This window comes from Ostrinia nubilalis, chromosome 27, assembly GCF_963855985.1.
Source record: "Ostrinia nubilalis chromosome 27, ilOstNubi1.1, whole genome shotgun sequence".
Classification (NCBI taxonomy): domain Eukaryota; kingdom Metazoa; phylum Arthropoda; class Insecta; order Lepidoptera; family Crambidae; genus Ostrinia; species Ostrinia nubilalis.
Window position 1 is genome coordinate 7,592,239 of NC_087114.1, and position 24,075 is coordinate 7,616,313.

The 24,075-nt window shown below is 43.1% G+C and overlaps 1 protein-coding gene across 1 annotated transcript; it reads left to right on the forward strand.

The window, feature by feature from the left end:
- The first annotated feature begins 117 nt into the window (after positions 1-117).
- On the forward strand, positions 118-20,533 carry LOC135084725 (uncharacterized). Its single transcript, XM_063979468.1, has 6 exons — positions 118-282; positions 7,836-7,963; positions 9,850-9,992; positions 11,524-11,668; positions 18,822-18,936; positions 19,876-20,533. Exons 1-6 carry the CDS (start codon positions 240-242, stop codon positions 19,980-19,982), a joined length of 681 nt encoding a protein of 226 aa, XP_063835538.1. The 5' UTR covers positions 118-239; the 3' UTR covers positions 19,983-20,533.
- The last annotated feature ends 3,542 nt before the right edge of the window (positions 20,534-24,075 follow it).

Consider the following 24,075-nt stretch of genomic DNA (forward strand, 5'->3'; position numbering starts at 1 on the left):
GACAGTTTTATCAGGTGTGTTATTCGACCAAATAAAAATGGTATCATTTTAAATTACTTGTATGACAAAAATGAACTCATTTAATTTGTACGTTTTATATTTTAGTAATCGTTTTGCTGCCGTGAAGTGAAGATGTGACTTTTGTTTACTTAGTTTTTTGTTTTGTTTTCTTTGTTTAACGATGTTAAATTGTTTATTAATCGTGCTGTGATTAATGTTATTTAGTTGTGAACAAAAAAATGAAGGTCATTGAAGCAAAAATCGTTGTCTTGGGATCACAAGGTGAGATTGCAATCGCTTATTTTTAATTTAAAAACTGGAAATTCACTGCTCGGATGTTTCAGAACTGATTAGAAGTTAAGTAAGTGTATTTCATCATCAATAAAATATTTCTACGGTATGAAAATAGTGAAATTGTTATACAATCAAACATCGACTTCACGAGAAGTTACAAAACGAATCGGCATGTTCGGAAACTGGTTTAAAAAGTTGAACTAGTGACATAAAAATGTTTAATTCATGCTCAAACTTGTTAAATTATCAATTAGGTACTTAATTTGTCAGTAGGTATTCATCATCATCATTATATAAGTTGGAACTTTTCTTTTGTTTTTCGTTCCACTTTAACCAGTAACCAATACCTTAAAATAGCAAAAAAGTATTACTAAACTAACTTTTCCTTGCCAAGTTGCCAACTATATTAGCTTATTATTAACAACTTATTAGCTGACCCGGCGAACTTCGTACCGCCAATATTCATCAGAAATAATGTAGGATTACAACGGTGAAAGAATTTTTCAAATCAGTCCAGTAGTTTTGGATATTCAATACAAACAAACAATCAAATCTTTGCTTCCTCTTTAAAATATTAGTGTATTCACTATGGACCTATAAAAAAGTTTTATAGGTATTCTAAGACTTCGGTAGGTAAGCAATCCTCATTTCATTCTATTAAAATTGGTCCAGCCAGCTTTTCGCACAAGTAATATTATTTCCTACAGTTTGTTAAGCTTAAAAGTTTAAAAATAACTAATAAACTATTTTAACAAATGCAGTTCAACCTCAACCAGTAACATTATCTACACAGATGACAAGGAAAATTAAATTATACAAACAATTAGTTGCTTATCGTTAGGTACTTATTTTAAACCTACCTATTAATATTGTACTAACTAGCATCTATTTATAACATATGTAATTATTTACTTATTTATTTAAGGCACAGCTACAAAGAACAAACAATAACAATACAATTAACACAACAACATAGCACAGTATTAAGTTTTAATTATTCATAACTGAGTAGATTTTTCCATACAACAGAAAATAAAGTCAAGCCTAGGCACAGAGCATCAACCTTTTGTTGGCCAATAGTTTAATTGGGCAGTTAATCAGTATGGGCATGTATGAAAGTGCGCACATTACACCGATTTGCCTTCGAATCAGGCCCAACTATCGGCCAACTAAAAGATGGTGGTCTGCGCTTAGGCTTAGAATTAAAAACATTGTTTATAAAACCTTTTAAAATAGCTAACATCCTTGATTACCTGCCTGGGTTTAGGCATGGATTAATATCTAGATTTAGGTCAGGTTCTATACCTACCTACCATTCTGTAGCAGATTGTTAATCTTAGTGCATCAATAACAGTATAATTTTTAATCTTGGTTAGTCTTGTGGACCGACGACCTGATAATGGCAGCAGGAAGGCGCTGGACGCAGGCCGCTACCAACCGTGCGATGTGGAAGTCATTGGGGGAGGCCTATGTTCAGCAGTGGACGTCCTATGGCTGAAATGATGATGATGAAGGCGGGAATCAAACCCACGACCAGAAAAGTTGCGAAAACGGGACAAATATTCAAAACGTTTTTCACGAAATCGCGGGCACATTACCTATATCCTCATGTCTGTAGAAAACAGTCAAACTGTCTATGGAACCCTAACCATAGCCAATTAGGGGAACCGGTCAATTCGTAAATTGACCGGAAGTCTCGGTCGCTTGCGCGGGCGACCTTTGTAAGATTTCGGAGTGATAATGCTTGAATTTTGCGCGAAGTGCTTAAATTACCTACTTTAAATGAGCTCATCAACTTGCGTAAATACCTACTAGTTAACAACACTGACTCTACGTTAGTTAGGCCTAGTTTCCACCAAACCGTAGAGATGGGGAAATACTTTAGGAGATGGGGAGATAGCCAGTTCCTCTGTGGTTGAGGATTCCGGGTGAAGCTCGCTTCCACCTTCGGCCTGATCATCACTTACCATCAGGTGAGATACAGGCCAAGAGCTTCCTCGTAGTGGATTAAAAAAAAATAACGAAATCTGACATTGAATTTGAATAACCAAAGTTTTCCAAGCGAAGAGGAGAACAAATGTGAGAATAAACAAAATCTGATTTTTATTCAAACAAATCTCTCCTTTCGCTTTGGTGAAAACCGGGCCTTAGAGCCTAGAGAACCAGCGCAAATGATAGATGATGAGAAGCGGCTGAATACAGCATATTAGCTTTATCATCATTCAGGTTTTACAGGACTCTGGCTGGGCGTAGTAAGCCTCCTCCAAAAAACGCTACCAAGCACGATCTTCTTCATTTTACCTACTCCAGCCGCTGCCAGCCATCCTCCTCCGTCGGCGATCCTCCTACGCTATCCTTAAGTAAGGGTTCCTTGTCAGGACCACTAATGATGGTAAATGCTGTTTTGGCTCAAATGATGTCATGACAGTTTAACTTTCCCCCGGGACAAACTTGACCTTCATTGGTTGGGCTTTTTATGGCGGTCAAGCTGTAGATCCTGGCTACACAGGAGTTGCAGCGGTGGGAACGAGAGGTGGGAATAGTCCCGTAATGATGGTAATGCAATAATTGAGTATTGTAAATCGCCAAGTGCGAGTCAGACTCACGCACTGATGGTTGCCGAATCTTATTCATCTCCCCCCATCACTTCTTCCTACTCTTCCTCATGGTTTTCTAACCGTCTTTCTCTTATGTATGAATCTTTTGGACATTAAATCAATAAAATGAAAGCCAAATTACAAAACAAACTTCACTTTGCAGTGGAATCACACCTCTCCTCTCTCTCCTATAGTTTGATGGCAAACTGAAAATATATAACACTTACCGAATTGCGGCAAACGTAAAGAAGCCTTCTAAATAGTTACCGGCCTTGAAGAGTATCATTTGCCATTGATACTTGTTGACCCATCATCACTGTAGACAATAATGATTGACAGCTCCTCTAATTGAGGTTAAACGCGCGATTCTATTACAGGATCAATATACAAGCAAGATGATTAGAAGATCCATCATTGACAAGCTGTGCCCGCGACTTAGTACGCGTGAAAATAGTTTGAATAACATTTTGCGTTTTTGCAACATTTTTCTTTACTGCTCCGCCTCTATTATTGGCTGCAGATAAGGTGATGTTTTATAGCTTAAAGCCTTCCTCGAATAGGCTATCCAACACGAAAATAATTTTTCAAATCGGACCAGTAGTTCTTGAAATTAGCGCGTTCAAGCAAACAAACTCTAGCAGTCTAGTAAGTCAGATATAAATAAAAGCAGGAAATAAACTAGGTATGTAATTAACATTTCCTTTATTGCGTTAAATACTTAAAATAATTACACAAATGCGAGTTAAAAGCTAGTTATTCATAGCATTCAATCATTAATTATTACGAACACTTTTCCTTATGAAGTATCGGTATGTAAGGGCACACTTATCATAATATGTAATTAGTAAATTAACAATACATTGTATCGTAATGTATCACTCTAGGTAGGTGTATATCGTCGGCATATCCTCATGGTTAAATACTTTATAATTACATATTATCCGCACTCTGTCATTATAAAGCACCTAGCTTTATGATAATACCTATTTTGATTGATTAATTTATAAAAATGCGATAAAATTCCTTGCATTTTAAAGACAATAATTATGACTCTTTTCCATACTCAATCGTTCGTTCGCTTTAGCCAAATGACGTCCACTGCTGGACAAATACCTCCCCCAACTGGCCGACTTGAGATCCGAGGAACGCTGGCTCAAATCCTGGCCGCCACTGGTCTATTGTAGCACTCGTTAAGTCGTGACTAGCATCTATTTTTAAGCTAACCCACGAGGGGTTAACGTGTTATAAAAAACAAAACAAAAACACACTTTAGGTCAAAAGTCAACTGATCGCCCAATTACCTCGTGCGATCAACCTGCGTGCGCGATGGCGATGGCGACAAATGTGTTTAAATTTTACCACACCAACGTGCAGATCGGCATCGCCGGCGCGATCACGGCGCGATCATAGGTCAATGACAGGTTGCGAGGACTGTCGCGCGATCTGTCATTGGCCTATGATTGCTCCGGCGATGGCGATCTGCACGCGTTGGTGTGGTTAAAGCTTAAGGTCAAATGTCAATTGACTGCCCAACTAAAGTCAAAACAATGTTGCTAAACATTACCTCGTTTAGTTAGTTAAAGTTATCTTTGTAAACACTCGATGCACCGGCTGCACGCTCTGATTCATTATCTTTGTACGATAAGCAGTTGCATCAGTTATCGAATTCATATGAAGGATACATCAATGCATGTAGGTAAATTGTCCAAAGATTGACTTTGAGTCGGCTAGTTTTTTGGCACAGATTTTAAAAGCAAAAAACATGTTTGAAAATCATAAAAAAATCAAAGACCAATAAAACTTGAACCAATATCCTTTGTTGCCCTTGTAACTTGTGTCCTAATTATAATAATCGTCCAATAAAAATAAACTTAAAGGTCCCTTGTTGCCCTTTTGCTGGTTGCCAAAGTCTCAAAATCTTAAAATCTTTTTGCCCCTAGTCTAGTAACAGGTCACAGTCAAGGTAAATCAACATTAGTTTATAACAAAAAATCCACCAATTTGATCTCAACACCATCCGATGTAGCGTGGGCAGGCCTCCTACTAGGTGGACTGACGATCTGGTAAAGGTCGCGGGAAGAGCCTGGATGCGGGCAGCGCAGGACCGCTCATTATGGAAAACCTTGAGGGAGGCCTTTGTCCAGCAGTGGACGTTATTTGGCTGAAACGAACGAACGAACCATCCGATAATATTGTCCCCGTGTATGCTTTGAAAAGAAAGAATTTGATTTCAATACGTATCCGTAGATCAATAGTCGAAGCAGGATATAATAATAGAAAAACTCTACGAAAACGCCTCGAAGTACGAAATTCTAAGTACATAAGCCGTGTGTCTGTTAGAGCGTGAACCAGCCTTGCTGAAACCCAACACCGGTACGTACCATTCATGTAACCCAAGTCATAGTTCAGTGGGCACCTAGAAAAACTAGCAACGCAGGTTGAATAGCTAAGATCCGTTTTCTTTAAAAAATGGACATGTACGAAAATACTTTTTACGCATCCCGCCGCAGCTAGGGTTGCCAGATGTGACATGTTTGGCTTTTTACGATCTTGTCCGGCCAAATATTGGCTTGTCCGGCTTGTCCGGCTTTTGTTAGGCTTTTTATGTGGCTGCCGCGCCAGGTGAAAGTCGAGCTACAGAATAATACCAAGCGCACGCATCAGGATGTTAGGCAACCGATGATGATAGTACTCACTCGTGAGCTATGACATTAATTGCACCCCCCGGCATTGCACTGTCCGGCTTTTAGGGTAAAATGTCCAGGCCCAATGAAGCACAGAGTCCAGCTTTGGTGTTTTTGGACCTGGCAACCCTACCAGCAGCCCCAGTTTATGGTCCTTCGAGCCGGATACCGAAAGCTTTACCGTTATCTTCGTACTTACATCCCCCTTAGACCCAAGGTTACACATAATTTAATTCTTATAAAGGTTCAAATACCTTTTGCAACAAATTAAACTGAGGTATAACTTAGGTAACAAAAACTTTGTACCGTGTGGTTTCGGCTGAGAATAATAGCATCACCCCCACTCTTAACGTGAAAAGGCGAATATGCGAACGGGACTATTCCCACCTCTCTTTCCCACCGCTGCAACTCCTGTGTAGCCAGGATCTACAGCTTGACCGCCATAAAAACCCAACCAATGAAGGTCAAGTTTGTCCCTGCGAATATGCGAACGTCAAACCTTCCCAACCCGTCTGGCCAGCGTGAGAGTAGGCCAAATCCTGTTAAATAAGAAAAGGTCGTCATGCTCTTGCAGTGGAGACTAAATGACCTGATGATGATGATTTAACTTTACGTGCTAAACTAAAATCCAGTTGCTGACAGAACACTTGTGTATAAACTTAACGATAAAACAATCTATCGATCATGCAGCTAAATCAATATCGTTATCTGTAATCAATATTGACAAATGGATGACTTAATTGAGTCATCATTTAGTTGTGTGACATTTAATGACCTTCAACAAAAACCAGGTTTACTTGAGTTAAAAGCGGATTGCACTATGTCCAACCATCATTATCATCATCATTTCAGCCAAAGGACACTGCTGAACATAGGCCTCCCCAATGATTTTCATATCGCCCGCTTGGTAGCAGCCTGCTCATAGTAGCAGGGAGGTGCTGGACCTCCCTGCTACTATGAGGTCGTCGATCCACCTTTTTGGACGTCTCACGCTGCGTTTTCCGGTTCGTGGCCTCCACTCCAGAACCTTGCTGCCCCATCGGCCGTCAGTTCTGCGTACTATGTGCCCTGCCCATTGCCACTTCAGCTTGCTAATCCGTCATTGTCAGCGAATTTAGTTTGATTACGGATCTCCTCATGTCAATTTCCGAGTTCCAGAAATTACATCCAACAAACTTACAAACCACCCACAAGGTTAACAGACCTCGTAACGTAAAGGTAGCAGGAAGACGCTGGATGCAGGCCGCTACCAACCGGTCATTATGGACATCGTTGGGGGATGGCCTAGTGGACGTCCTGTGGCTGAAATGATGATGAAATACCTACATTCACACATTGTCTTGTTTGTCTTAAGAAACAAAGAAAAAACATGCATATTTTCCCAAACAAGGCGTGGCGCAGAGCCAAAAAGTGGCTCAAAAAACTTAGCTAAGTTTTTTCAAGTTCAATGGATGTAATATCTTAAAACTTTATCGGCATAAGTAAGTGTTTTATCTACCGTCTATTGCTTATACTATATCTAATCGGCCCTTAAGCCGCGTGTTGACAAGCCTTATCGAATGTATCGGATGAACAGTAGCACCGCCGTCTGTGTGAGAGAAATGATTGCAAAAACTAAATAAATACTTAACAAAAAGTTTCACAACGATCGATCCTGCGCTGCCCGCATCCAGGCCCACCCAGGAAAATGGCCTATCCATACCTACCGCCGGGGGACGGCAGGTTATGTGAGTGTTCCCTCTGCCGCATAGTGGTCGGCGCCTTGGGTACCTACTATTGAAACGACCAAAGCGCCTTTTTTTTTTCCACAACGAGGAAGCTCTTGGCCTGTATCTCACCTGATGGTAAGTGATGATCAGGCCGAAGGTGGAAGCGAGCTTCACCCGGAATCCTCAACCACGGAGGAACTGGCTATCTTACCTCTAACTGCCGGAACACAACAATGCTGTTAACATTGTTGTTATGGCGACAGACTTAGGTAAGATGGTGGTGGCTAGGCGGGTGGCCTTCCGCGGACGTCCCGACCTACACGACGGGACCCAACACGGCCACACTTAATGGGAGGAGAGAGGCCTGCCCGCACTACGTTTTTCTGTTCCGGCCCATGGTCACCACTCGAGAACTGTCCCAACACTCCCAACGGCCATCATCTTTGCAATTCAAATCAGTTTGGCAATTCTGCGGGCTCCATAATATCGGATATTAGTTTTTCCTGCTTATGGTTACAAAAATGCTATAAAAATATCTCCTTCTATTCCAGGAGTGGGGAAAACCAGCCTGGTGGTCCGGTACATCGGCAAAATGTTCTCGAAGCACATCTCACCCACCATCGGAGCTTCCTTCTTCACCTGCAATATCAGCGTGGATGACGCTAGAGTGAAGCTACAGGTATGTCAACGAACCCACTTAATATTATTACCCAAAAGATATTATTATTAAGACGAGCTGGCCTTGGAAAACTCCACAAAGGTTCTTCTGATTACTTTCGTTGCGGGTCCAATGACAGTTTAACTTTCCCCCGGGACAAACTTGACCTTCACTGGTTGGGTTTCTATTGGCGGTCAAGCTGTAAATCCTGGCTACACAGGAGTTGCAGGGGTGTGTCTTCTTTCAGGACTTAAAGACCATGAAAAAAGTAAAACTACTTCCCCATTTTCATTCCAATCAAATTTGTACTAATAACATACGGCCTTGCTTTATCTAAATCTGGAATTTAGGTAAAACACAAGCATAAGCATTTTCTTTTTGTTTGTCGCAACGATAACATAAAGCCAGATTTGGCTAAATCCTTTACTTTGATATGCGGAAATCGCGCTGCAATTCGCACATGCGATAAAATTAAATAAATGGTTAATGTCAATGATAAGACAAAGAAAACAATCGAAGGATTACGTTTTATGGGAGTGAAGGCCAAATCTACCGTAAATTTCTTGCTCCTGTAATGGAGATTAAACGACCTGATGGTCTGCTGTTTGCTAGCGGTTTCCTAGAGCGGGGTAGAGGCAACTTCAATTCCATTATAGCTACAATAAGGGAGATAATTTCCGTGAAAAATACGAGAAATCCTCCATTTGCTTCTGGTAAATTAGAGGTCGTGCTCCTGCAGTGGAGACTAAATGACCTGGTTCATGATCATCATCATCATCTCAGCCATAGGACGTCAACTGCTGAACATAGGCCTCCCACAATGCTTTCCATGTTACCCGGTTGGTAGCGGCTTGCGTCCAGCGCTTTCCTGCTACCTTTATGATGTCGTCGGTTTACCTTGTGAGTGGACGTGCCATGCTGCGTTTTCCGGTACGCGGCCTCCACTCCAGAACCTTGCTGCCCCATCGGCCGTCAGTTCTGCGTACTATGTGCCCTGCCCATTGCCACTTCAGCTTGCTAATCCGTCGGACTATGACCTGGTTATGTTGATGATGTTTTTATTTGCCGATTTCCCAAAGCGGCGAAGGGGTAACTACAACTACTTTTCAGCAAAAATCAGTCCTCTTTAACCCGTCTGGACAGAGCGGGGAGTAGTCGTATCCTCTACTTGCCTCCAGTGAATTAGTGAGGGGTTTGCTCCTGCAATGGAGACTAAATGACCTGATGATGATAGTCTAGACCAGACATAGCTTTAACAATAGCCAAGAGAGAACAACCTTCTTTCACCGCTTCTCGCTGCCCGATTAGTTTTGAGTAGTTTTGTGAAAAGTGGGATTTTTGTTTGTTTGTTACAGGCTTAAAAGATTTACAGATATTTATTTTGAGACTTAGGCTGGTTTTAGTGTCACGCGGACCGTCCGGTGCGGACCCGCTCCGCACGGCCAATCTGTATGAACTTCTAGGGAGCGTTTTAGAGTAATGCGGTCCGGAGGAATCGCTCACTCCCTAGCAGTTCATACAGATCGGCTGTGCGTAGCGATCCGCACTGACAGTCCGCGTGACACTACAACCAGCCTTCGAATGGTTTTTATCCCGGTTTTTGGGGGACACAGACTTTCTGGGACAGACTGAAATTCACGCTTGTAAAGCCAAACACCAAATAGGAAATGTCTACAGCCTAAAACCCGGTCTGTGAGCACGTAGAATTGTCCAATGACCCCTAGCTACCCATCCTTATCGCTCGCGCGTAATTATATTGCTGTCGCGACTGTGCGACTGGCACCCGCAGTGAGTGTGCGAGCGCGATAGCAATATAATTACGCGCGAGCGATAAGGATGGGTAGCTTGGGATCATTGGACAAAATTCTACGTGCTCACAGACCAGACTATAGTCTTCATCCTTCCAGGTGTGGGACACGGCTGGCCAGGAGCGGTTTAGAGCCATGGCGCCCATGTACTACAGAAACGCCAACGCAGCGCTATTGGTGTTCGACATCAGCAGCGCTGCCAGCTTCGCAGCCATTAAAGGATGGGTGAAGGAGCTTCAGAGGTGAGCATAGGGTAGTTGTAATGTCATAGGTGCTATCGCCACTAGGCCCGAACTAGTAACAAATGAATTAGCAGTTCAAGTTTCTTCCGCCACTTCTCAGTGGTGGTGTGGTAGGGTTAGCTATATTTGGGACGTGGAAAGGGGCTATGCCGGGCACGGGCAAAGCCGCGGTGAAAAGCTATAACAACGGTAAACCCTCCAGCTAGCTAGAATGCTCACGATAGAAATGGGTTTTCCACAATTTTGAGCCTTAAACTTTACGGTTGAATATTATAAATTTCCTTTAGTATATCTACTTAGGCTTGAAACAATCAGAATCTTAAACAAGACCGGAACAACAACCACCCACAACACTCTGTCTGTCTCTGTCAAGAATGTAACGACAGAGAAGAACAATACACGTCTAACATAATATGCTTTCCCTACCACCGACTGTACCTCGAGACTGTTATCTCGAAGTGATGTTGTGGTTTCGTTTATTGCTGAAAAGATATTTTAGAAGAAACTCAGTCAATATTGTTCCTTTTTTAACTCGCTAATTCCTTATCCAGCAATGTAGCTGAAGCGCTAGTGACACTGTCAGGCAATTGTCGCCTTTATTCCTTCACAATTTAACTCTAATTCCTTGTCCAGCAATGTAGCTGAAGCGACACTGACACTGTTGAGCAATTATCGCCTTCTTCTTCTTCTTCTTGTAGTGTCGACAACAAACCTACACAGCGTCAGCTCAAAACTCCGCCACAAGAGTGGCGTTGTCAGTAGCCTTCATTAAATCTTCCTGCGTGCAGTTGTTTGGGCACTAATGGGCACGCAGGGCATGACATCATGTGCTTCGTCGACTGGGGAACAAAACCACACTTGCACTCCAAGTTTGAGCCATCCAAGAATCCCCATCTGAACAGATTGTCCTTACTACGGCCGACCTGCGTCCGAAGTCTTTAAAAGACTTCCAGGTAGGCCAGGGGAGCTCATGTCCAGGCGGAGGACTCTCAGACATCGCCTTTAGTCCCACTCTCTTTAAGCTGCTAATTCTTTGTCCAGCAACGTAGCGAAAGTTCTTCTAACATTGTCCAGCAATTGTTAACTTTCTTAACTCGCTAATTCTGTTTCGAAGCAGTTGCGATACTGACATTGTTGGGCAATTTTCGCCCATATTTCCACTCTCTTTAAGCTACTAATTCTTTGTCCAGCAACGTAGCAGAAGCGACACGACACTGACACAGCTGGGCTATTATCATCTTTATTTCCTCTTTCTTTAAGCCACTAATTTCTTATCCAGCAACGTAGCAGAAGCGTTACTGACACTGTCAGGCAATTGTCCCTTGTCCTGCAACGTAGCTGAAGCAACACTGACAACTGTCAGACGTAGCAGAAGCGCCTGATTCTGTTAGGCTATTATCACCTTTAGTCCCACTCTCTTTAAGCTACTAATTCTTTGTCCAGCAACGTAGCTGAAGCACTAGTGAGTGACACTGTCAGGCAATTGTCGCCTTTATTCCCTCACTATTTAACTCGCTAATTCTTTGTCCAGCAACGTAGCAGAAGCAATGGTGATGTCGGTGGTAGGCAACAAGAGCGACCTGTCGGAGCGGCGCGCGGTGCCGTACTCGGAAGCGGCGCAGTACGCGGCTTCCATCGGCGCGCAGTACCGGGAGACATCCGCGCTGCGGGACCAGGTGAGAGGGAGAGATAGGATATTACAGTGTAAGAGCAGGACAGGGACAGAAGACATCAACCTAGCACGAGCAGGTCAGAGGGAGACTATGTTACATGATAGAGACAGGAAAGGGATAGGAGACATCGGCCTTGCGTGATCATGTGAGAGGGAGAGAGAGATAGCAACATTTGTGGTAAGATAAGAACGGGACAACAGGTACCGAAGACCTAAGGACAGAAAGAGAGGCACAGAAGATCTCAGCCTAGCATAACTTGGTAAGAGAGAGAGAGAAAGAAACACTGCATGGAAAAGAGAAGTCCAAAGCTCGAGAGAGAGAGGTATATGAAGACCTTATTCTTGCTCGAGCAAGTAAGAAAGAAGGAAAGAACGATCAGGTGAGAAAGATGCCCTGGTTAACAGAGGACCATGTAAGCACCGACTTCTTTAGCGTCTGATATGAGAGCTGTCACAACGGAAGAACCATCTAGCTGCCTCCATCGGTCCCCAGGACACGTCGGAGGTTGCAAGATCAGCTGAGAAGGAAAAAAGAAGAATAGAGTGTAATAAAAAGCGACTTAGGGCAATTAACATACGATACGAACATCAGGTCTCCCCAACCCTCCTAAGGTACTATATGCCTCTGGTAACTTAGAAAGAGTCATGCAGTGGAGCCCAATGCCCCAGCAACGAGCCGAAGCGATGGTGATGTCGGTGGTAGGCAACAAGAGCGACCTGTCGGAGCGGCGCGCGGTGCCGTACTCAGAAGCGGCGCAGTACGCCGCCTCCATCGGCGCGCAGTACCGGGAGACATCCGCGCTGCGGGACCAGGTGAGAGGGAGAGAGATTTGTTACAGCTAGGGACAGGACAGGGACAGGAGACATCCGCCTTGTACAACCAGGTGAGAGGGAGATAGAATGTAAGATCAGGACAGGGACAGAAGACATCAACATAGCACGAGCAGGTCAAAGGGAGGCACTTATGTTACATGATAGAGACAGGAAAGGGATAAGAGACATCGGCCTTGCACGAGCAGGTAAGAGGGAGAGAGAGAGAGATAGCAACATTTGTAGCAAGATAAGGACGGGACAACAGGCACAGAAGACCTAAGGACAGAAAGAGAGGCACAGAAGACCTCAGCCTAGCATAACTTGGTAAGAGAGAGAGAGAAAGAAACACTGCATGGAAAAGAGAAGTCCAAAGCTCGAGAGAGAGAGGTATATGAAGACCTTATTCTTGCTCGAGCAAGTAAGAAAGAAGGAAAGAACGATCAGGTAAGAAAGATGCCCTGGTTAACAGAGGACCATCTAAGCACTGACTTCTTTATCGTCTGATATGAGAGCTGTCACAATGGAAGAACCATCTAGCTGCCTCCATCGGTCCCCAGGACACCTCGGAGGTTGCAAGATCAACTGAGAAGGAAAAAAGAAGAATAGAGTATAATAAAAAGCGACTTAGGGACAATTAACATACGAACATCAGGTCCCCCAACCCTCCTAAGTTACTATTTGCCTCTGGTAACTTAGAAAGAGTCGTGCAGTGGAGCCCAATGCCCCAGCAAGCAGCCGAAGCGCTGGTGGTGTCGGTGGTAGGCAACAAGAGCGACCTGTCGGAGCGGCGCGCGGTGCCGTACTCGGAAGCGGCGCAGTACGCGGCCGCCATCGGCGCGCAGTACCGGGAGACATCCGCGCTGCGGGACCAGGTGAGAGGGAGAGACAGACTTATACAGGGAGACGTGCACAGGACAGGGACAGGAGACATCAACCTTTCAGAGGGAGAAACAGCAACAATGTAAAAACAGGACAGAGACAGGAGCCATCAGTGATGAGCAGAAGAGATGGAGAAAAGACCCAACGCGCAGCCTCCAAGTGTCTATAGAAGACCTCGGTCAGATAGGATGTAGAGAAACTTATCATATGAGAAGTTAATGAAGGTAAGGATAGACTCCATTGTGTCTCTCAAAACCCTTGTTTTCTACAGAACCACAGTAGAACTTAGCGATGTAAGACCAGGTTAGAAGGAAAGAAACACTTACAGGAAGCAAAGAATAGACCTCGGCCTTACAGCGACCAGGTAATAAAGAAGGCATATCGAAAGGACCCCCCTTCCTTAGTTCTTTTAAACCCTTATCTACGTTAGCTACTTTATCCTTCGTTCTTAGTGTCTAAAAGGGGGAGCCCTGCCTTAAAGTATCTCATGTGCCTTTCCCTCGATCAGCTGCCCCCCTACCCTCCTCTGGGTCAGAAAGCGACTAATGCGAATTAGTTTGGCCAGCATGGAGTGTGTAGGCCTCCTCCATTTGCCTTTGGTAACTTAGAGAGTGGAGCCCAATGCCCCAGCAAGCAGCCGAAGCGCTGGTGATGTCGGTGGTAGGCAACAAGAGCGACCTGTCGGAGCGGCGCGCGGTGCCGTACTCGGAAGCGGCGCAGTACGCCGCCTCCATCGGCGCGCAGTACCGGGAGACATCCGCGCTGAGGGACCAGGTGAGAGGGAGAGAGATAGAAACATTTGTGATAAGATAAGGTGGACAGGGACAGGGGACATCATCGACCAGATGAAAAGGAAGGATAGAGACGTTTGTTACATGTAGGATTAGGACAGGGACAAAAGATATCAACCTTGCATAACCAGGTGAGAGGGAGAGAGAAAGAAACACGGCAAGAACCATCTTGAGGCCTCCATCTCCTCCTATAGAAGACCCTGACCAGGTAAGAAGGAAAAAAGACACTTGTGTTACATAGTAAAGATAAGACCTCGGCCTTGCACGAGCAGTTATGAAAGAAAGAGGCAATCATAGCTTATAGTAAGTAAGAACCATCCGAAGATTGACTTTCATAGCGACAAAGATTGACATCTTGGATTCCTGGATGTCGTAATAGGCGACTTAGGGACAAATATGCGAAAACCAGGCTACCCCAACCAGTCTGGCCAGCCTGTAGTGTGGACCTCCTCTATTTGTCTCTAGTATATTAGATGGTCATGCTCCTCTGGACCAAAAACTGGGTACACCCATGGCACCACCCTCTCTTCCAATGGATTTCGTAAAAGGCGACTAATGCAAATGAGTTTGGCCATCATGGAGTGTGTAAGCCTCGTCTATTTGCCTCTGGTATCTTAGAAAGGGTCGTGCAGTGGAGCCCAATGCCCCAGCAACGAGCCGAGGCGCTGGTGATGTCGGTGGTAGGCAACAAGAGCGACCTGTCGGAGCGGCGCGCGGTGCCGTACTCGGAAGCGGCGCAGTACGCCGCCTCCATCGGCGCACAGTACCGGGAGACATCCGCGCTGCGGGACCAGGTGAGAGGGAGAGATAGGATATTACAGTGTAAGAGCAGGACAGGGACAGAAGACATCAACCTAGCACGAGCAGGTCAGAGGGAGACTATGTTACATGACAGAGACAGGAAAGGGATAGGAGACATCGGCCTTGCATGATCATGTGAGAGGGAGAGAGAGATAGCAACATTTGTAGTAAGATAAGAACGGGACAACAGGCACAGAAGACCTAAGGACAGAAAGAGAGGCACAGAAGATCTCAGCCTAGCATAACTTGGTAAGAGAGAGAGAAAGAAACACTGCATGGAAAAGAGAAGTCCAATGCTCGAGAGAGAGAGGTATATGAAGACCTTATTCTTGCTCGAGCAAGTAAGAAAGAAGGAAAGAACGATCAGGTGAGAAAGATGCCCTGGTTAACAGAGGACCATGTAAGCACCGACTTCTTTAGCGTCTGGTATGAGAGCTGTCACAATGGAAGAACCATCTAGCTGCCTCCATCGGTCCCCAGGACACGTCGGAGGTTGCAAGATCAGCTGAGAAGGAAAAAAGAAGAATAGAGTGTAATAAAAAGCGACTTAGGGCAATTAACATACGATACGAACATCAGGTCTCCCCAACCCTCCTAAGGTATTATATGCCTCTGGTAACTTAGAAAGAGTCCTGCAGTGGAGCCCAATGCCTCAGCAACGAGCCGAAGCGCTGGTGATGTCGGTGGTGGGCAACAAGAGCGACCTGTCGGAGCGGCGCGCGGTGCCGTACTCGGAAGCGGCGCAGTACGCCGCCTCCATCGGCGCGCAGTACCGGGAGACATCCGCGCTGCGGGACCAGGTGAGAGGGAGAGAGAGACTTATACAGGGAGACGTGCACAGGACAGGGACAGAAGACATCCTTCCCTTGCATGAACAGGTAAGTGGGAGAGAGAGACAGCAACAATGTAAGAACAGGACAGGAGCCATCAGTGATGAGCAGAAGAGATGGAGAGAAGAGCCAACGCGCAGCCTCCAAGTGTCTATAGAAGACCTCGACCTGATTCCATAAACTTACTCCAAGGTAAGGGCTGACTCTATAGTGTCTATACAAAAATGACAACCGGTCAGAAAGAAAGAACGAAAGAAACACTATCTGCAAGACCTCGTCCTTGCAAGATCAGGTGAAGAGTAAAAAAATAAACCAGTGCCACAAAGTCAGGATTAGATCTCAACAAATAAAGAAACACTTATGGCAAGGACCATCCAAAGATCGACTTCCATAGCAACACAGATTGACATCCCGAAGTCCTGGACGTCGTAAAAGGCGACTTAGGAATTAGAATAGGAAGACCAATCCTCCCCAACCAGTCTAGCCAGCATTTAGAGAGTAGGCCGCCTTTATTGGCCTCTGGTAACTTAGAGAGGGTCGTGCTCCAGCGAAGCCCAATGCCCCAGCAACGCGGCCGAGGCGCTGGTGATGTCGGTGGTAGGCAACAAGAGCGACCTGTCGGAGCGGCGCGCGGTGCCGTACTCGGAAGCGGCGCAGTACGCCGCCTCCATCGGCGCGCAGTACCGGGAGACATCCGCGCTGCGGGACCAGGTGAGAGGGAGAGACAGACTTATACAGGGAAACGTGCACAGGACAGGGACAGGAAACATCAACCTTTCAGAGGGAGAAACAGGAACAATGTAAGAACAGGACAGAGACAGGAGCCATCAGTGATGAGCAAAAGAGATGGAGAAAAGACCCAACGCGCAGCCTCCAAAGGTCTATAGAAGACCTCGACCAGATAGGATGTAGAGAAACTTATCATATGAGAAGATAATGAAGGTAAGGATAGACTCCATTGTGTCTCTCAAAACCCTTGTTATCTATAGAACCACATTAGAACTTAGCGATGTAAGACCAGGTTAGAAGGAAAGAAACACTTACAGGAAGCAAAGAATAGACCTCGGCCTTACAGCGACCAGGTAAGAAAGAAGGCATATCGAAAGGACCCCCCTTCCTTAGTTCTTTTAAACCCCTACCTACATTAGCTACTTAATCTTTCGTTCTTAGTGTCTAAAAGGGGGAGCCCTGCCTTAAAGTATCTCATGTGCCTTTCCCTCGATCAGCAGCCCCCCTACCCTCCTCTAGGTCAGAAAGCGACTAATGCAAATTAGTTTGGCCTCCTCCATTTGCCTTTGGTAACTTAGAGAGTGGAGCCCAATGCCCCAGCACCGCGGCCGAAGCGCTGGTGATGTCGGTGGTAGGCAACAAGAGCGACCTGTCGGAGCGGCGCGCGGTGCCGTACTCGGAAGCGGCGCAGTACGCGGCTTCCATCGGCGCGCAGTATCGGGAGACATCGGCGCTGAGGGACCAGGTGAGAGGGAGAGACAGACTTATACAGGGAACATGCACAGGACAGGGACAGGAGACATCCTTTCCTTGCATGTACAGGTAAGAGGGAGAGAGAGAGAGACAGCAACAATGTAAGAACAGGACAGGAGCCATCAGTGATGAGCAGAAAATATGGAGAGAAGACCCATCACGCAGCCTCCAAAGGTCTATAGAAGACCTCGGTCAGATGGGAAGTAAAGAAACTTATTGCAAGGTAAGGACCGACTCCATAGTGTCTGTACAACAATGACAACCAGGTAAGAAGGAAAGAAAGAAACACTTACTGCAAGACCTCGGCCTTGCAAGATTAGGTGAGAAGGAAAGTGGCCCTGGCTGTGGCAGAAAAACAGTATCGGGAGACCTCGGCACTGAGGGACCAGGTGAGAGGGAGAGAGAGATTTATTACAGCTAGGGACAGGAGACCACCTCTGTGGTCTAGTGGTAATACCACCTACTTCAGACGCAGAGGTCCCGGTGGGGGCAGATTTTTCTGTTCGGTTTGTTTGGTGGTAGGGCTTGTTCTAAGTCCGCCTGGCTAGCTACCACCATCTTACCTAAGTCTGTCGCCATGCCCATAACAACAATGTTAACAGCATTGTTGTGTTCCGGCAGTTAGAGGTAAGACAGCCAGTTCCTCCGTGGTTGAGGATTCCGGGTGCAGCTCGCTTCCACCTTCGGCCTGATCGTCACTTACCATCAGGTGAGATACAGGCCAAGAGCTTCCTCGTTGTGGATTAAAAAAAAGACATCAGTCAAGTGACGAGCAGAAAAGATGGAGAGAAGACCACACCTCCAAGGGTATATAGGAGACCTCGATTGACCTCGACGCTGCGCGACCAGGTGAGAGGGAGAGAGACTAGTTACAGGTAGGGACAGGACAGGGGACAGAAGACATCCTTCCGTTGCTCGAGCAGGTGAGAGGGAGAGAGAGGAGGAAAGAACAGGACAGAGATACGAGACATCAGGACGAGCAAGTAAGAAGTAAGAAAACCCCTTTTTACCTAAAGCGCAGTAGAAATTAGCGATGCAAGACCAGGTTAGAAGAAAGAAACACTTATAGGAAGCAAAGAATAGACCTCAGCCCCGATTACGGTATTTTTTAACGTCGCGCTTCATCGATTCTGCGATACGATTGGTCAAAACAGCTGACGTACGCTGTTTTGATCATTACGCTGACCAATCGTATCGCAGAATCATGAAGCGCGTCTGGATTGGAGACGTTCAAAATTACCGTAATCGGGGCTCTCGGCTTTACAGCGACCAGGTGAGAAAGAAAGCATACTGAGAGGTGCCCCCCCCTCTCCTTAGTTCTTTTGAACCCGTATCTACGTTAGCTACTTTATCCTTCATTTTTAGTGTCTAAAAGGAGAGGACCCGGCCTTAAAATACCTCATTTGTCTTTCCCTGGATCTTCCTCCTTTGGGCCAGAAAACTTCAATGAAACCCAAACAGTGAGTGTTAAGTAAATCTGAAGATCTACTAACATCAGTCCTACCCAATCTGTCTGGCCAGGGCTAAAGATAAATTTAACAACAATTTAATTATTTTCCAGGGCATAGACCAAGTGTTTCTCAGCGTAGCCACAGCCCTGCTGAAGATGTCGAGCAGTAACGGCGCGATTCGATCCTACGACTCGGCAGATGGAGAAAGTGACAAAATACCCACCGGTACGTAGAATGCAGCTTTTGATGGTTCCTTATTCTTTTTGAGCCGAATAACGTCCATTGCTGGACAAAACGGGACTATTCCCACCTCTCGTTCCCACCGCTGCAACTCCTGTGTAGCCAGGATCTACAGCTTGACCGAAAATAAAAACCCAACTAGTGAAGGTCAAGTTTGTCCCGGGGGAAAGTTAAACTGTCATTGGACCCGCAACGAAATTAATCAGAAGAACCTATGTTCTTCTGATTAATTTAGTCCTCCTATGAGGACCAAGGATTTCCACAATGGTTGGTCCTGCGTTAAAAAAGAGTGAGGATCTCTCAACTCGGAGGTTCTGGGTTCGGTTCCCAGGTGGATATAGTGTAAAATCAAAGTTTGCAAGCATGGTGCAACTAGAAAGTAAAAAAAAACCATTGTGTAAAGAAAAAACACTTATGCCCGTTTTTACCATCCTAATTTTTAAGAGACCTGTAATTTGTTACCATGGGGGTCACTTAAAAATTAGGGATTGATGGTGAAAACGGGCATTAGACTATAACTGAACTCTTATAAATTAACTCGACTAATGACCGTTTTCACCATCAATCCCTAATTTTTAAGTGACCCTTATGGTAACATATAACAGGAATTTTGTTTACATAGGGGTCACTTAAAATTTAGGAATTTGAGGAATTGATGGTGAAAACGGGCATAAGTATTTTATATTTTAGACTGAATCACACCGCGTTCTAATTCAAGACAGTAGCGCCATCTAGTAAAAAACTCATAAAACTCATTTATTTCTGCAAATAGGCTTTAAAAAGCACTTTTACACGTCCCACTATTTAAACTTACCACTGCTTCAGGACAATAAATGGGCCAGTTTTCAAAAATATGAACTTTTATTTTTATATGCGTGAAATACGCTGAACAGTTTAAAACTTTCAATACGAACTTCATTCCAGGTTCTCCCACAGAAGAAGCGGCGACGCACACAGGAAAAGTAGAACTACCCGCATGGAGTGTCGACAGCATTGCGCACGGCGAACTTCAGAAAAGCATGTGTTGCTGACGGTATACTATAGTTTGCTGACGGTACCTGACTTGAGATCGTGAGGTGAAGAAATGCTCATTTGCTGACGGTATTAGATGTGGTAGAAAACTTACTGCTGAGTGCTGATGTTGTTGTGCATTTGCTGACCTTACCTGACTCTTGAGGTCGTGTCGTGAGGTGAAAAAATGCTCATTTGCTGACCTTACCTGACTCTTGAGGTCGTGAGGTGAAAAAATGCTCATTTGCTGACGGTTCTGGCTGTGGTAGTAATACTGCTGACGGTACTTTAAGCTATAGTCTGGTCTCCGAGCACGTAGAGTTTTGTCCAATGACCCCAAGCTACCCATCTTTATCGCTCGCGCGTAATTATGTTGCTGTCGCGCTCGCACACTCACTGCGGGCGCGCGTCGCACAGTCGCAACAGCAATATTATTACGCGCGAGCGATAAGGATGGGTAGCTTGGGGTCATTGGACAAAATTCTACGTGCTCGCAGACCAGACTATATTAATACTGCTGACGGTACATTAAGCTAATTAAGTACAGCAAATTTTGTTGACGGTACCTGATTATGGAACTTGGGAGGAGTTACTTGTGAAAAAATTGCTCGTTATTTGCTGACGGTACCTTATAATGAAACTTGGGAGGAGTTACTTGTGAAAAACGTTACTCTTTTTTTTTATGGTACGGTAAGTGTTGAACTTTGCTGACCGTACCTGACTCAGAGCTCTGAACGTTGTTTTAATTAGTTAATTATGTGAAATAATTACTTTTTATTTGCTGTCGGTACTAGATATGACAGAACACTAACTGCTGACAGTGGCCTAATTTTGTATACTTGCTGAATGCAAGTGACTAAAGACAGTAATAAATAAATTACGTAATAATAATTTAAAACAATGTAATATTTTCCTGACGGTACCTGACTAAAGGATTGTGGAACTAGAATTTCACAATAGTGCCAAGGATTATTAGATATTTTATATCTTAAAAACTAAACTTAAAAATCAGTAGAATAATATCGCCAGTGTTTCTCATAGACACAAAGTATATTGAGTTAACCATGATGTTATAATACCACTAGAAATAGATAAAATGCTCAATTTGTTATTGTCATGAAGTTTTAAATTTATATTTTCACGTAGTTATTTTAATATTTTTAGAATCTACTGTTAATTGAGTATTTGACACCTCCAATCATTTATACAACTATATCAAACAAAATACATAATTAATTGTACAGTTCTTTCGTTTGTTCGTTTTAGCCAAATGACGTCCACTGCTGGACAGTGGCCTCCAAGGATATGTATTTAAAAACTAATTGACATTTTCATTCAAGTTAAATTCAAGTTTAGAAAATGAGTCGGTGTCAAATACTCAATTTTAAGTTAATGTTAAGTTTAATATCACAAATACTATGGCCGAGTTGCACCACCTAACTTTAACCGTAACTATAACGATAACCGGTGTTTTTGTATGGAGTTTTTGACGTTTATTATAGTTAAAGTAAGATGGATGGATCAACCCAGCCTTACTTTAGATAAGTCACATGATTTATTATAAATGCAGTATTTTACTCAGAATATTTTTTATAATGATGATTAATTTTAATGAATTGCTATGAATGCCTGACCTAATTACTCAGGGTAATAATAATTATGTGTTAGGTCTTATGTAAATGTATTTGTTACAGTTCGATGCAAAGAATTTATTTAATGTATTAAAATGTAGATAGGTACTTTAGTTTGGTTAATTGATAAAACCGTTTAAAATAAGCTACATATTTGACAACATAAAAAACATATTGCTTTTTGATGAAATGAAATCACAATTTTATTTAATAATGTAAAGAATAAAATTATGTTACTTTCTCTCTTTGATTCTGTCTTACCAATTCAAAAATCTTAAATTAAGATGACATTTTAAGTTAATGTTTATTATATTTTGTATTGCTTATTATAATTCTTGCCTAATGTGATATAGGAATAAATATATATATTTTTCTTAAGAAAACTGCTTTTCTTTAAAATACTCTAACATTACACGTTTTTTTATACGATCATCTATCTTTATGAAAGCGAAAGGTCACTGACCCAATCATCACGAATTCTCAGAAACTACAAGTGCTAGGAGTCTCAAATTTTGCATGGGGGTTCCTTTTATAACGTAGGTGCTCACTAAGACGGGATTTTGCAAAATTCAATCCCTAAGGGGGTAAAACAGGATCCACGCGTACGAAGTCGCGGGCGGCCGCTATTTATAAATAAAAGTCAAAATTTAAAAACAAATTTAATACATTTAAATCACTCTTAATTTCACAACAACATCGGACATCTCACACTTACAAGATACCCTGGTTCACCTTAAAACTAAACAAGATGGCAGGTCTTTATTGTGACAAGTTTTTATAAATGCAAACTGTCTCCCGTATTCACAAATATTACTATGAGGTCTCACAGTGCGCGTGGACGCACAGGGTGATACGAACCAATCACAGAGCTCTATTCAACGCTGCGCTTTCGATTTGCTGCTTCACTTAAGCAAGCATCGTTTGTGAATACGGACGTATGTTTTGTACACTCGAGGGCACATCAAGTGTGACTGCAATGCTAAAGTAGCTCATATTTTGTGAATAACAACGTAGTTTCTAGGTGGGTACTAGGTGCGTACTGGAATTAGTACTTACAACGGAAAATAAATAAATATCCTTGGACATTTTACACTACGCTTCTAGTCCCAAACTATGCAAAGCTTATACTATGGGTACTAGACAACGGATATAAACATACTTAAATACTTTTTTTTTTGTAAATACATACATATTATACATAGTAACACCCAGACCCGTCACAGAAATTAAAATTCATAATTTCAATTTCTGCCCGGCCACCACTACACCAAACGGCCGACAATAATAATAAAAGTAACGTATTATTCAAAAAAGTGTAATTAATCTCCAATTTTATACATAAACACAACTCAATATCATTATGCAGATAATCTCAGCACATATTTTATTTTTAATAATGACATATTGAGTAATTATAATATCTTTACGTCTAATTTAATAAGGCACATTTATTATATTGTCAATTTTACATATTTTGGAATGTATGTGTACAGGGTGAAGTTTGAATTAGAAATGTTTTAGATCTAATGTAAAACTGATCATCAAAAATCAAAATCAAAAATATTTATTCAGTTTAGACCACAAGTGGCACTTATGATCATCCGGTATATGACATCAGTCAATCCTACTATTATAAATGCGAAAGTTTGGATGTCTGGATGGATGTTTGTTACTCTTTCAAGCAAAAACTACTGAACAGATTTTGATGAAACTTTACAGTATTATTGTTTATAACCCAGAATAACATATAGGCTATAATTTATGACGATCTGTGACAAACTAAATTTCACGCGGGTGAAGTCGCGGGCAAAAGCTAGTAAGTAAATATACTTTATTTAGGAAGACGCTATATTGAAATCTGTCATGGTTTTAAGTATGTTGGCCACAAGTTACCCTAGTTATAGAAACATTACCCGCATTGGAATAGGTGTTTTTTATGAACTACGACAAAGTTAGTATGACAAATAATATTATTACTTAATTTATAATTTAACTAGGTACTCGTATAATGTTGTAGAATTTCGCTTTCTTTTGACACATTATTAACCCAAAATTTATCCCATTTGGTTTATCCAGGTATACTAATTTAACTTCAACAAGTATTATGAAAAAACACCTATTCCGATTTCTTACGATCATGATTTCATGACACATCACACACACAAGTGACATTAATACTAGCATCAACAATAATCTCTATTGCACACTCCACATTTACATTTGACGCCAATAGATTTCGACAATTTAGTGAATAAAACAGAAAACTGACACTGAAAAACCTTCACGAAATAAAGCCATTTGTGAAGACTGACTGACACCAAGTCTTTGACGGTTTGACAGTTGTTTCGACTTACATAACCATTCCATAAATTATTAGTATGTTATAGTAATTTAATTTAGTTTTCCCTCTGGTTTTCATACATAAATTGTTTCATTCGTAGCTAACCAGCACATATTTGGTCCTTCGAGCCGGATACTCTTA